This window comes from Hippocampus zosterae, chromosome 13 (assembly GCF_025434085.1).
Source record: "Hippocampus zosterae strain Florida chromosome 13, ASM2543408v3, whole genome shotgun sequence".
Classification (NCBI taxonomy): Eukaryota; Metazoa; Chordata; class Actinopteri; order Syngnathiformes; family Syngnathidae; genus Hippocampus; species Hippocampus zosterae.
The window spans coordinates 14,647,804-14,661,626 of NC_067463.1; the positions used below are offsets into that span (position 1 = coordinate 14,647,804).

At 41.4% G+C, this 13,823-nt stretch overlaps 2 protein-coding genes across 3 annotated transcripts in view; both read right to left on the reverse strand.

Moving 5' to 3' along the window:
* The window catches only part of mettl14 (methyltransferase 14, N6-adenosine-methyltransferase subun), a 178,769-nt gene that overhangs the window by 32,765 nt on the left and 132,181 nt on the right, over positions 1–13,823 (reverse strand). The gene's annotated exons all lie outside the window — the stretch shown is intronic.
* The window catches only part of ndst3 (N-deacetylase/N-sulfotransferase (heparan glucosaminyl) 3), a 50,293-nt gene continuing 37,829 nt past the window's right edge, over positions 1,360–13,823 (reverse strand). The window contains exons 9-15 of one of the 2 annotated variants that reach the window (XM_052084856.1): positions 12,960–13,083; positions 10,067–10,241; positions 9,599–9,769; positions 9,294–9,403; positions 5,218–5,320; positions 3,317–3,427; positions 1,360–2,333 (exon numbers count right to left, since the gene is read on the reverse strand). In XM_052084856.1, coding sequence (XP_051940816.1) covers positions 2,304–2,333; positions 3,317–3,427; positions 5,218–5,320; positions 9,294–9,403; positions 9,599–9,769; positions 10,067–10,241; positions 12,960–13,083 — 824 coding nt within the window. In that variant the 3' untranslated portion in view covers positions 1,360–2,303. Of the gene's footprint in view, positions 2,339–3,316; positions 3,428–5,217; positions 5,321–9,293; positions 9,404–9,598; positions 9,770–10,066; positions 10,242–12,959; positions 13,084–13,823 lie in introns of both variants that reach the window. The other variant, XM_052084857.1, reaches the window with a different exon arrangement.

Here is a 13,823-nt window from a genome sequence, read left to right on the forward strand (position 1 = left end):
TGCTGCAGGCCTCGGTCCCCACGGACTTAGTACCTCACACAGAATACACACATACCAATAATCACGCTGGAATCTGATCCAAGTCAGCAAAGGCCTGAGTATAGGATGTCAAATTTTGTGTAAATGTGTGGACAGGCACATGACAAATAAAGATGATTCTATTCTTTATCTCTGAAAAATTATGCTGTTGGGTGAGTATGAAGAGTATGTTTTTTTTGTCTCCATCTGATTCAAAAATCATCGGGGACAACAATCGTAAACGTGCACCAAGATGATTTCTTCACAATCACACACACACACACACACGTACTGTCACTGCTATGTGACACCATGTCGACGGGAATAGCTGCCGTTTTCAGGCTTGTCCCTGTTGACTTGAACGGGCAAACATGGTCATAAGACTTGAAAAGTGGGAGTGAGTGTGACGACGGCAGGCTGACAGTTGCCCTGTAGAACTCCCATTACTTTGCTTCAAATGTGCTTTGCTAATGTCTTTGATCCTACGAATTACTTCTCTGTTGTGACATTAATTCTCAGTCCTGCTAAAGAGCGCCCCCGTGTGGTGACATAATCTTCGCTACTGAGTGATGCAAAGGGCCACCCACCTGTATGAGAAACACTTCTGAAAGATTGACATTGTCCCATCTCTGTTCATCTATTTTGAAAAGAGGCCTGCAGGCTATTCATATAATCCTTGAGGCAATCTAGTGGCCCGAGGCAACATGTTGGTGACGCTTGCTTTAGTGTGTCAAAGTTTTTGTTCAAATGTGAATAACATTAACAAACTGTGATGGCAACTTTCGTGCTTTTGTGTTTCATTTAGAGACAGAACATTGACAAAACATGGCTAGTGGTTGGTTAACACGACGAACAGAGTAGCCAAGAACAGGAGGAAACCCAGACCGAATGATTTAAAAAGAACATAAAACAAAACTAAATGCAATCTAAACAATGACAAAAAAAGCACAGGTGATTAAAGATGTTGACAAAAAAACAAATGAATAAAGAGCTCCCAAAATTTGCTAATCAAAACGGAACGTTACAATGCTCGTCAAGGCAGAATTTTCTGATCGAGCTCTTGTTATTGGACTATAGATTGATGCATTGTAAGTGTACCTAATGTTGTGGCAGGCGGGTGTATATAGCATACACTGACAGATTGTATCGACGAGCTGGGCTAATCGCCTCCTTCTCTCTTCTCTCTGTTTTACAAGAAATGGCTTTTTTTTCATGGCTCCCTTCTCTCATTTTTCCTGCTTAGTCTTCAAATCCTTCTCAGATTCTTTCATTTTATTCAAGGCTTCTCACAAAAAGTTCAGATTTTATGATGAAAGAAAAGAAAACCCATTAACAGCAGAGTGATAAAAACAACTCCACTTTTATTACAGTTGGAATTCCTGCAATCTGTTTTCTTCATGTCATGGCCACTTCATGCCGCAAACTTAATAGCAAAGAAACACGCACGTTCCAGAGTATGCATTTCTTTTAATTTTGGTTTCTGTTTTTGACACTTCAAGATTGTTGACATAAAACTGAAGGTAAACAACTGTGTGTGTGGTGTCATTAACGAAAACATGAAAACCGAGGCAGATACAGCAACAAAATGGGGTGGGGGGGGGCAGCCTGACATCATACCCCATGTGTCACGTCCACTCGTTTTGATCGGTCTCTTTTACTGCCGTCTACGGCATTGATAACATCAAACTTGTATGTTGGATGCGGCTTTCTTCTCCTTCTTGCTCAGCGGCGCCTTCCCAACTCTTATTTTCTGGAGACAGCCTGGGGTGACATCACTGAGGTGAACGGGGCTGCCAGATCTACCAGCAGCTACTTTCACTCGGAACAAACAAACTCATAGAAAATCACACGACAGGCTGCCACACGCCCTGAGACGATGCACCTTCTTCGAATTCTTTCCGTGGTAGGAACAACACCAGAAACTAAAAAGAAACTTTTTTTTTTGTCTTTTTCTTTTTAGCTTCAACGAAGTAGTGCACATGATTGGATTCACACAGCTGACCAGCGCTGTTCTGGTGTGATAAATTAAAGGTGAGGATCCCGCAAAACCTTCAAAGGTCTGCGTAAGAGTTCTACTTGGATGAACCTCACTTTGTCCTCAGTGACTTCGGAGGCACTCCAACCATTCATCCCTTCAATCAGCCCTCCAAGTGTTCCACTTTCTTTGCCCTTCAAAGGTGTGAAACAAGGCCTTGTGTTGGTCGTCTTGACTTCGGCGCTCGCTGGAGAGTGCGTCTGAGGGTCGGGTGCTCCAGGTTTGCTCCGTACTGTTTCACCTTTAGCCTTTAATGCCGGCTCATGGATGCAAAGGTTATCTAACCTTAAAAAAGAGGTGAAGATCGAGTGGGAGTGGACAAAGAGGGAAAGGCAAAAACGGTAGAAGAACATGAATTTATGAATCAAATGATGTGGTTTGTGGATACATTTGTAAAATGAAACATGCAAATGGTCTTGTGAAATCCATGTCTTGAATTCCATTGTTATGCTGCTCAAAGGATGGATTTTTTGCTCTTCACAAAGTATAAAATCCTTAAACATGTTCTACCTGGCAAAGTAATCATTTTTGGCAATCAGTTAGATGGATGACATCCATCCACCCATTTTCGATAACAGTTCCTCTTTTGATCTTGAGCCGAACTCCGTCCGGGCAAGAGCCAGGTTCACCCTTGAACTTGTTGCTCGCCAATTCTCAGCAACAGAGACAAAAACAAATATTGACACTCATGGAAAATTTGCAGTCTTGACTGAACTGAAGGCCTGCCATACAATGAGCGACACAAATATATCCAAACTACGTCTGAAGTGGAATACCCAAGGAGTGCTCTGTCAATGCAACGAAGAAAGGGATTTCTCTGGCTAAGGTAGCTATAATATACATTATACAACGATGAAAAAGAGGTGTGAAATAAAAGAGTATGAGGTCCTCCGCTTTCCTCCCACATTCCAAAAACATGCATGGCAGGCTGATTGAACACTCTAAATTGTCCCTATGGTGTGATTGAGCAGAAATGGTTGTTTGGCGATGTGTGCCCTGTGATAGACTGGCAACCAGTTCAGGGTGTCCCCCACCTACTGCCCGGAGACGGCTGGGATAGGCTCCAGCACCACCCGCGGGTGGCCCTTGTGAGGATAAGCCAATTAGAAAAGTTTTTATTATTATTATTATTATTATTACGGTATTATTATTATTTCCCTCATTGGTCTCAGGTAGGGTGAAAAACTAAAATAAATAAAGTAGTGCTATATATAACGCATTGACGGTAGTGAACTGAGCTTGGGAGAGTTGAATGCTGCTGACCTTCTGTAGCTCCTCTCTCAGCCAGGAGGGAAGGGGCTGTCCAAGGCGATGCAACAGCTTTGACAGCTCCACGTTGTGTTCCCTGTAGTACCTGGACAGATATGACCGAGCCTGCACATGGCAGAGAGCATATTAGGACAAATATCAAATTTGAAAGGATGTGATGGAGGTGTAAATGAAGAAGAGGGGCAGGAAGGGCAAGCAATGATAAGAAGAGAAAGAGAAATGGTTCATGTACACTCTATTTAACTTCATTTATACCCACTCCGGTAATTTCCACCCTACCTTTATTGAGCTTAGGCACCCATTTTACATTAGTAAAACCTCACTCGACAAACCAAAAATGTCATGCAAATTATGAATACTGTGGTGAAATAATGATCTTCTCATCTCAATTTACAAATGCATTTAGTGTGGCCCTGTCTTCACCAATGTGCAGTGTTTACACACTGTAAAAACAAAAACACACAATTTCAATTGGAACAACTTTAAAATATACATTATTGACATAAATGGCAACAATGTAAGCACAACAACGCAAGCAAGTTGCTGGCTTTAAATCAGTTCGCCGAGTTGTTTTTACATCTATCGTTAAGCTGTGGGACAAGTCAAGGTACATCTCGCTCTGTAAACTCATATTTCCTTGTTGAAAACGCGGGATAGGCAATTTCCACATTAGAAAACTTAAGAGATTTTGTTGAGTTGCCCAACTTAACATTTCATTAAAGTTTTTTGCCTTTAATTTTTTTTAAATAGTGCATATAAGCAACAGGTGGATATACAGAATTATTGCATTTATTGATCCTACATTGCACTAATCATCAATGAAATTGACAGATGAACAAAAATATGTATTTATAATTGGTAACAGTAAAAAATGCAGACGAATAGCCATTAAATGAGGGAAATTATCCAATTTTACATAACTGGTAATCATTTATTTGAAATGTATAATTTATTTTACTTCATATGTCATTGTCAGCAACATGCAAAGCTATTAGATACTAGTTGGCATAAGTTACAATTAAATTGTGTACCCACCCTGTGCCAGTCATGCAACAGACTTCCTGCAAGGATTTAGTATCTTAGTGTTCAGCAGGCCTGAATTTCACACTGAATGCGTACATTTGTGAAATAAAGACCAGAACATTATTATCCGGTACTGGTGACATTTTTGTTTGGTGGTGTTTTCAAATGTCAAACTTTTGACTCAATAAAGGGTCTGGCAAACACCGACCACTGTGACAGTCCTTACAAAATCAAAGAGCAGAAATTTGGATTGGATTGAATTGAATACAACTTTATTGTCAAATGTGCTGTATGTGTAACATCATAAATCAGGGCATACTCATTTACAGAGCACAATCAACGTAAATGATTATTTGTTTGTTCCAAACTCGCCATTTGTCAGAAAGAAGAAGAGTAATGTCATGAAAGAAATACTGATGAGCCTTCTCCCCCCTTTTGCGCCCCCCCACCTCCTCCCCCGGTGGAGGCTGCTGGCCGACCGTTTAATTACAGGTGAGTACGGTGCACCCATTAGCCATGTGCGACTGCACGCCGAAGATGGATTGAATCCATGTGTGCTCATCTTCATTTGAGAGCAAATGTGTGATTTTTCCAAACTCTGTGGAATCACTGGTCTGGACAAAGATTTATAGATTGGATTTTCTCCTTGTCACATCTTCACTCCATCCTAATTTCACCACCCCCCACCCCCTGCACTTCTCTCAAGAGTGTTGTGTCATTACACATAATCACATATTACTTTGGCTGTGTTTGCTGCAAACTGACCACCCCATGTGGGGAAATCCCGGGAGAAGTGTTGCCTGCCGACGGTCACTGTGACACGAATCACTACTCAATATATTTTTAAAAAATTACAGAGTAACAGTGTTTACCTCTGGTTCCATTGGAGGATACTTTCGTCCTTTGCTCCTCCCTAAGCACTTGGTCTTTCCTCCCTCAAGCAGCTGGCACCAGAAGCCCTTTTGAGGGTCAAAACTGGATAGGAAGAAAGGAAAGAGGATATATTTTTTTAATTTGTTAAAGAGGATGACAAACCAGACAATTGAGGCATTTTCTATTCAAGAAGAGACCACTTCAGCTACTTGTAGATGTCAGACAAACCATAAATTGCACAATTTGTCGACTCATTGCCTTTTTCCATACAGTATTCATATGGTAATGTCAAATTATTATGACTGCTGTTGAACAGCACGTTATCCTTTCACCAGTATTATTAACCCATTTTGCAACAATGCAAAGAGCTACATCTCACTATTACTGCTTGTGTAATGTTTCAAGCAATACTGGGTTGTGAGATATTCTTTTCTTCCAAGTTACATTGACATATCACCCTTTTAATATGACTGCAGTTTGATTGGTTATACAGTACATGATATGTACTGTATTTTTGACACTATAAGGCACACCTAAAAGTATTCCATTTTCTCAAAAGACGACAGTGCCCCTTATAATCCGATGTGCCTTATATATATGGATTCATATTCAGATGTTTTTGTGGGACGTAGTATTTTAAATTTTCTGTAAAACGCTTTGGTACAGCTGCAGTGATTGTGAAAGCACCATAGATATAAAGTTGTATTCTATTGTATTCTATTCCCTTTGGCGTAGCTCCATCCAGTGGATGTATAACACCACCGCAGCCACTATTGTAGCTTCTATGCGCCTTATAATGCGGTGCACTTTATATACGAAAACGGTTAGAAGAATAGGCCGTTCATTAAAGGTGCGCCTTATAATCCGAAGTGCCTTATAATGCAGAAAATACGATAATCTTAACGTGCAAGAATATTTTAGTTTTAATTTTTGAGAAGACTGATATCAGAATTAATCGTAGATGTAAGCTATGAGTGAAACTCACAACTCATAACAACAGTAACTATTTGCCTCTATATTGTACTTTAAATAATGACAGGGATGCATTTCGTCATTTGGAGACCAATTTGTCAACTCAGTCATGTGGCTCTCCACATGAATTTTCAGTACGGACAAGTTTTAATTTCATCTCAAGGCCTTCATTGAGATTCGTCAGGCTTATTTTCAAACAAGTGAATCATCTCTGCATTTTAACTGTATTTGACAAGAACATTCATTAACATTAAACATAGTTCACCATTTCTACCGCTTTTTTACTCAGTGATTATTAATTCGGAAGTGAGTATTACATCTTTGTGGAGAAAATTGTCACTTGTGTCACTCTCCAGTTCATCTGTATCGCATTCTCCTCAGCTGACACTGAGAGCAGTGCTGCTGCTACTGGCAAGAGCATCTGGCACTTGCTGTTGTCCATTCCACATATTTAGCATCACCAAGAAAAAAGTTGAAACCTTCGGTAGTTTTGTTTAAAATGTTTGTTTTCGCCTCTCTGCTCAACTGGAGCAACTTCCTGAATCAAGTCTGTGCATGTGCAATAAGAAGGTGGAATTGTCCACTGCCTGAGAAGTGAAAGCGGAGCTGTCAGAAATGATCATGACTGATTACCGTATTTACAGGAGTATAAATCTGAGTTTTTTTCATAGTTTGGCCGGGGTTGCGACTTATACTCTGGAGCGACTTACGTGTGAAATGGTTAACACATTGTAGACATACATCACATGTTATTTTCACATTAAACCGCAAGACGGTGCTCTCTGCCTGTGTTGATACTTTCCACGTTGGCGGTAACTGAGAAAAACAACGGATGATGACTCTGACGTAAGTGACGTAGAAGAGGAAGTGCTGCATCTTCTACCTCCGGATTTGGCGGAGTTGTTTAAAGTGACACCGAGCATGAAGATTTCATTGGATTTCGTGATTTGGAGTGACACTGATGGTTTGGCAAATTTGTTAGCATATACTTTGTACAATAGTTGACTAAATAACTCTTAATATGTTACGCGAACATACCAGGCACATTCATAGTTCATTGTTTAAGTGTCACGTAACGTTAGCATATCGTACACTTATTCAGCCTGTTGTTCTCTAGTTTTATTTTTATTTTAAATTGCCTTACAAGATGACATGTATGTTTTTGGTGTTGGATTTTATCAAATAAATTTCCCGCAAAAATACGACTTATACTTCAGTGTGACTTATATGTGTTTTTTCCTTCTTAATTATGCATTTTTTGGCTGGTGTGATTTCCAGAATCCAGAGCGACGTATAATCCGAAATATACGGTAAGTATTTTGATATGTTTTTCAAGTACAGAAATTAAAATGTTTAAAAATGATTGTTTTAAATCCAAGAAAACAATAAATATTTTTTATTAGACGTTTGGAGGCACCAGTCATTGTATTGCGTTTGCCTGGCAAGTCCAGCCTTGCACTTTGGCAAATGTGGATGTGACTGAAAGACGTAAATATTACTGGTTATCTTCATGCATCATTTGGCGTCGTCATAAAGTGTTTTTTTACTCCATGTGACAAGACAGGAGGAAGAAAAGATTAAATAAAACGCTTTTGTTGTTGAGGAGCTGTCAGGCCGCTGCCATGTCAATAGCACAAGACAAGAAAAAAGAAATGCTTTCTTTAGGGTGGGGAGGGGGACTGTCTTTGTGCTCCCCCGCCATGCGTACACACATACACCATACACGTAGGCACACACTTTGTCTCACGCCTGTCAAGATGCATCTCTTTGCACATTATTTTATATGCATGTCAGTCTACCATCTTTGACAGAGGCGCTCTCTGTCCCCATGTACAAAACTTGAGACGCTCCTGTCTGGAGAAGAGAGACAGGCTGCATTCTGATGAGCAGTGCTTGGCTAACAAACCGTTTAGCACCCTCAAAGCATGCAAAGAAACCCTTTGAGTTGTATTACTTTGCAAAAAGATGGATGAAATGGGGGGCCGAGAAAAAAAAAACAACTTGAGTGGAGGGACACACGTATTGATAATTGAGCCAAATCTGAGCATTTTTCCTCTCTTATGACCAAAGTCAACAAAGATACTTGTATGGGATGTGTCTCAAAAATCATCCTGTGTAATTTATCCTGCAGTTTTGTATGTGTAAAGTGCCTTTTTTTTTCATCTGTAGTGGAAAACAGTTGAGGCCAACAGTCATACATAATGACGTTCATCATATGCATGTTACAAATACTTCAGCACTGTTTGGCCGAGTCACAGCCATCTTGATTGGGACGTGAATTTTGGTGTTTGCAGAACGTGTCTCCCAGGTCATTTACCACAGTAAAAATAACAGGGAGAATTGGTTGCAACCACTGTCATTAACAGCGAAGCCAACATTGAGGCTGTGTTCAGAATCATTGCCTTTCCACTTTATAGTGCTCTAGATTTTGATTTCGCCATTTCAAAGTGCAGTTCGAAGGTAGTTAGTATACCATAGGTTATCCCTGTTATAGTGCCCTCGGTGTATCCCATGATCCATCTTAAAAAGTAGTGAACGATACAACAACTGGGTCAGCAGGAAAGAAATACAATATATTCTATGATGGCAGAAAGTTACAGGCAAGGGGAGCAGAAGGAGCGATCATACAAACGTTCATATAGTGTTTTGTAAGGATTTGTTGAAATACACTCAACTTCAAATAATAACATGCTATTATACTGTAATTCATATATTTGTTCAATATATTTTGTTAAGGTCCACCATTTAATACTGCAGTTGTGTGACAACAATGTCATTTCAAGTATGGGAGACCAGCCATATCATGTTGATTCTTTGTCTGTTCAGCTACAGTTCATTGAAATTGTCAACCGGTTCAGGGTGTCCCCCATCTACTGCCCGAAGACAGCTGGGATAGGCTCCAGCACCCCCTGCCACCCTAGTGAGGATAAAGCGGTTCGGAAAATGAATGAATGAATGTTTATGCACATTTTGTAATGGTTAGCTCTCAGCCAACCTGGCTCATTGTGAATGCATTTGTTCTCACGGCTGTAATGGCTTGATACTTTAATCCACACAAAGTGCGAAGTGTTGCTTAATGGGACGTCAAGGATGGGTGACTTACGTGAGGGCCTGTGAGTAGTTGAAATGAGGAGTGACTCCCAGAAACTTCTGGACTTCATCCATGACAGTAGCGGGGTCTGCTCTCAGCTGATGGCCGTCTATGATCATAAGCTATATGCAAAAACAATAACAATAACATCATAGTGGAATTCATTTCATGTTTATTCATGTATGCATTTATTTTAGGCGGTGGTTGACATGAAAACCAAAACACAAATCTCCAATCAGTACTGAATTAAAATCTATCCTGTTATGTCAACAGGCATGTAACACAGACGGCCATGTTCAACCTGAAGCATAAGGCACCTGGTTAGCAGGGTAGTGCATGAGCCACCTCTCAAGGTGTGTGGCATACAGGCCTGGGTTCAAACATCGGTTCTGCAAAGAACGCAGTTCGGCCGGGGCCCCTGCTCTGGCGGTGATGACATCGTAGAAAGAAAAGCGAAGCGCTGCATGGTCCTCGTGAGCTCTCTGATGCTGGGGTATCAAAAAATAAACATTCATGATAGTATTATCGCTGGTGACATTCAGATGTCATATATAATACCACAGGGGCAAAATAAATAAAAAAAGTCTTCTATCGATGTAGGTCGCTGTAATCAGCTACCAGAATGAAACACATGCAATTACAATTTCAATTCTCTGACATTGTCAATCAAAAGTGACAATCTTTGTTTTTGTAAAATTTTACAGCTCTCGTATATATTTGACCTCAATATATTTTACCAGGTGAAATGGCCAGTGTGTTTATTATGTATGTGTGACTGCATGCACCTGATACCAGCTGTAGGCTCTATCTGAGGGATTGATGAGCAGGGTGATGATCTTGGCCTTGGGCAGCAGGGCTGCGACGCGCCGTGGGGACTCCTCTGAGGGGAAGTAATTGGCACTTTTCTCAAACAGGAAGTCCGTACTAACATTGGAGGGTACGGGGAAAAACTCCATGTACCTACGGCAACAGATGCACACAATGTTAAAATATTTTCGTTGTGTTTGGAAAGCCTCCTTCCTTAACCATCACCTTATCGTAGTGGAGGGATATTTGTGGCTCAATGCTCATAGGAGCTCAGTTGTCTGGGGCTTAATGCCCGTCGCAGGGTCATCCAGGACAAACAGGTCCTAGATGAGGGACCAGACAAAGCAAGGCTCAGAACCCCCCTAAAATTAATATAATTATTGGAGGATGATTTTCCCCTGCCAGGCCGGATGTCTGGTCACCAGGCATGATGGGCCTGGCATAAGGCCTGATGGGGCACAGCATGAGGAGGTAGTGTGTGTCCCTCTTCTCCAACAGCGGGAGGGTCAGTCCAGTGACCTGGGTGATCGGTGGTGGCTGTCGGTTCAACCTTCCCAGATGCTTGCTCTAGGTGGAGGTCATCTCCCTGGAGAGGAAGGAGTCTGAACTCCAAGTGCAAGGTCAACATTTTTGGATTTGAAATAGCCAACCTTGCCTCGACGCATAGCTTTAGCTCTGGTACCAGTCCTCTTGAGAAGGGATGGACTGAAAGTACCTCCCCTTTTGGGAGTCATCTATCCCAAAGATAGCTCCTACTGAAGACTTGCTCTTTCTGCTTAGGAACTTCAATGCTCATGTGGACATTGACAGTGAGACCTCAAAGGGCATGATTGTAAGGAGGGCCCCAGGATCACAACCTAAGCTGTGCACTGTCAGAGATTGCCCAAAACGAACACCGCGCTCAAGCATAAGGGTCAGAATGCATGAACTTGGCACCAGCACATTCTAGGCTACAGTTGAATGGTAAACTTTGTGCCTGTGTCAAAGGACTCGAGCAATATAAATTGCACACTCACTTGGGGGAAGATGCCAGTTTCACCTGGCAGACATGAACGAATCGTGAGGGTCTGCTCGGAACATCTGGCAAAGTGCGGTTGGAAGGTGTTTCAATTCTCACCCATGGGAGAATGTTCACCATATTCCAGAGGGAGGTGGTAGAATTTGAATGTGAGTGTCCCATGTTCCGTGCCTCCAGAGTTATAGCCAACCTGAGCTATAGTTGTAAGGTGGTAGGTGCCTGTTGAGGAGGCACTCCCTGAACCTGTTGGTGGACACAGGTGGTGAGGGATGCTGCCAAGGTGAAGAAGGGAGTCCTATTGGGCCTCTTTGGCCTATAGGACTCCAAGGGCAGCTGATTGTTACTTTGCAGAGCCAAAGATTTACTTGTAGAAATACTTTAGTGATATGATGGAAAATGACTTCCGGGTGACTGAGGAAAATTTGGTCCACCATTTAGTGTCTCAGGGGCGTGAACAAGTGCACCATCAGAACATTGCATCCTGGGGATAGGGTCCTGCTGACCTGGACTGGGAACATTCTGAGTCAGTGGGGAGAATTGAGGACCTTCTAAATTCAACCGACATGTGTTCCTAGGTCCCTTCTATTTCTGGGTTGAGGTCGCTGTATCGGTTGAAAAGCTTCTCAGTGGTAGGGCAACGAAGGTGGATGAGATCAGTCTGGAGTTGTGAAAGGTTCTACATGTTGTGGGGCTGGCTGTCTTGGTTCACAGGCCTCTGCAACAGCATATGTACATCACTGACAGTGGCTCTAGGGTTTGGTCGACTGGGATGAAAGTTCCTTTTATTAATAAGAGGGAGGAGAGGGTACGATCTATTTGGGGGGCTCTGGAGAAAAACGTCTAAACGGATAAAATGAGTTCAGTGAGTGTCTGGGTTTTTGAGAAATGCATTTTTTACATTCATTTGAGGTTAATTGAAGACGATAAGTAGCCTAAAGTTGGTGTGAGTGTGAATGGCTGTTTAAGTGTCCTGCAATTGGATGGTGATCAGTCAACATCTCACCTAAAGTCAGGTTATAAAACTAGTTTCAGCTCACCTGTAGAAATAACTTCCGCTCACAAGTGACCCAAATGAAGTGGAGGAGAATACAGTGGGGACAAAAATGGATAGATGGATGATGTTTGTAATTTTTTTTCCCAATCATAGGCTAAATATCATTAACCTTGTAACTAGAGCCTGTTAAGTCCAACAGCTTTTATAATCCAAACAGTCTACAATATTAGAGAATAGTGGAGGATGGCCAGTAGAATAATTTATGGTGATCTACAGCCACATACCTAAAATTAACACGGTATGTCAATATCCCGTATGTTGATGTTATGGAAATGATAGTCAACTAATTAAAAGAAAGTGTGTATGTAGAGCTAACCATTACATTGTCATTGTTGTTTGTTGTTTGTACAACACGAGGACTCCATTTCACATTTCTAGCAACACAAATGCAATAATTTGCAGATTGTACAAGATGGAGCTTTACTGGTGTCATTCAAGTCAGGCACAAGCTGTAAAAGTCATTGCTAAACTTAAAAAAAAACCTTGAAATGGACTTATACAATTTCAACAGATGACTTTCAAGTACAAGCATCTGTATCCCTGCCAGCTAAACAACCCATTTACTGGTCAATTTAGGCCCATGTATATCTGCTAGCTTTAAAAAAAAAGGCAAGAAAAGATCATTTTGAAGACAACCAAATGCTTTATGTGTCATTCAATGCTGCAAGGAGAAATAGGTCTTCTTTATGCAATGGCTTTTTTGTAACCATTCCCTTTATCTTAGCTTCTAGTCACCCGGGAGGGAGCGGGGGTAATCAGAGCCGAGATCATTATACGATAGCAGATTGTGTGTGCCCACCAGTCAATTCCTTTGTGGTAGTTGTTGGTGTTGAAGAACTGGACCTCCTCGTAAGTCTTTGGACTGGGGAAGTTACTGGAGATGGAGGGATGCATGAGGAGGAAGAGATAAAGTGCTGTCGTCCCTGCAAGAAAGGGCATAATTCATAAAGGTGCTCATTAATTCAGATGAGCAGAGGGGCGTGTGTGCATTTATGACAGACGTCATCCTCTCAGCCATACTTGATGCTTTACCTTCCCTTTCCACCAGTCACCTTGCTGACAATACACAGTGTATGTGTCTCTAATGATCAGAGGCATGCCCATCAAATTATTCCAAAACGTTCTTGTGTCCCTTTGACCAGCAGTCCATCTCCTTGGAAATGTGTTTGGCCTCTCATATTGTGCCAACCTTTCTGACAAACAGTATGTGGGATCCCAGTCGAAAAAAAATTGCTTGAATTCTCAATTCTGGAATACTCCTGTTGCCATAGTGACTCGCCATTCATAATATCAACACCTGGTTAATTAGCACCATTACAGAGACCTTCACACCCCTTGTGCTAAACACTAATTATGGCAGTAAAGAATTTATGACATTACGAGCAGGCAATCCTGTGTGCAAAGACCCGTGGCAGAGTTTTAATTCTTCACCCACACCAGACACTTCCTTAACTGCAACTTTAAAATTAGATTCAACGTCGTAATACATCATTCAACAATGTTTATTGCAGCTTCCATGATGTAAAACTACATTGCATCCCACTACGTTTTAAAAATAATCTTATTACAGTCACAATCATGAGTGTTACACGGTTTCAATAATAACTGAGCATTATTGTTTTGCTTTGTTTTGGTTTTTTGCAAGCACAGCTTTGTTATACAT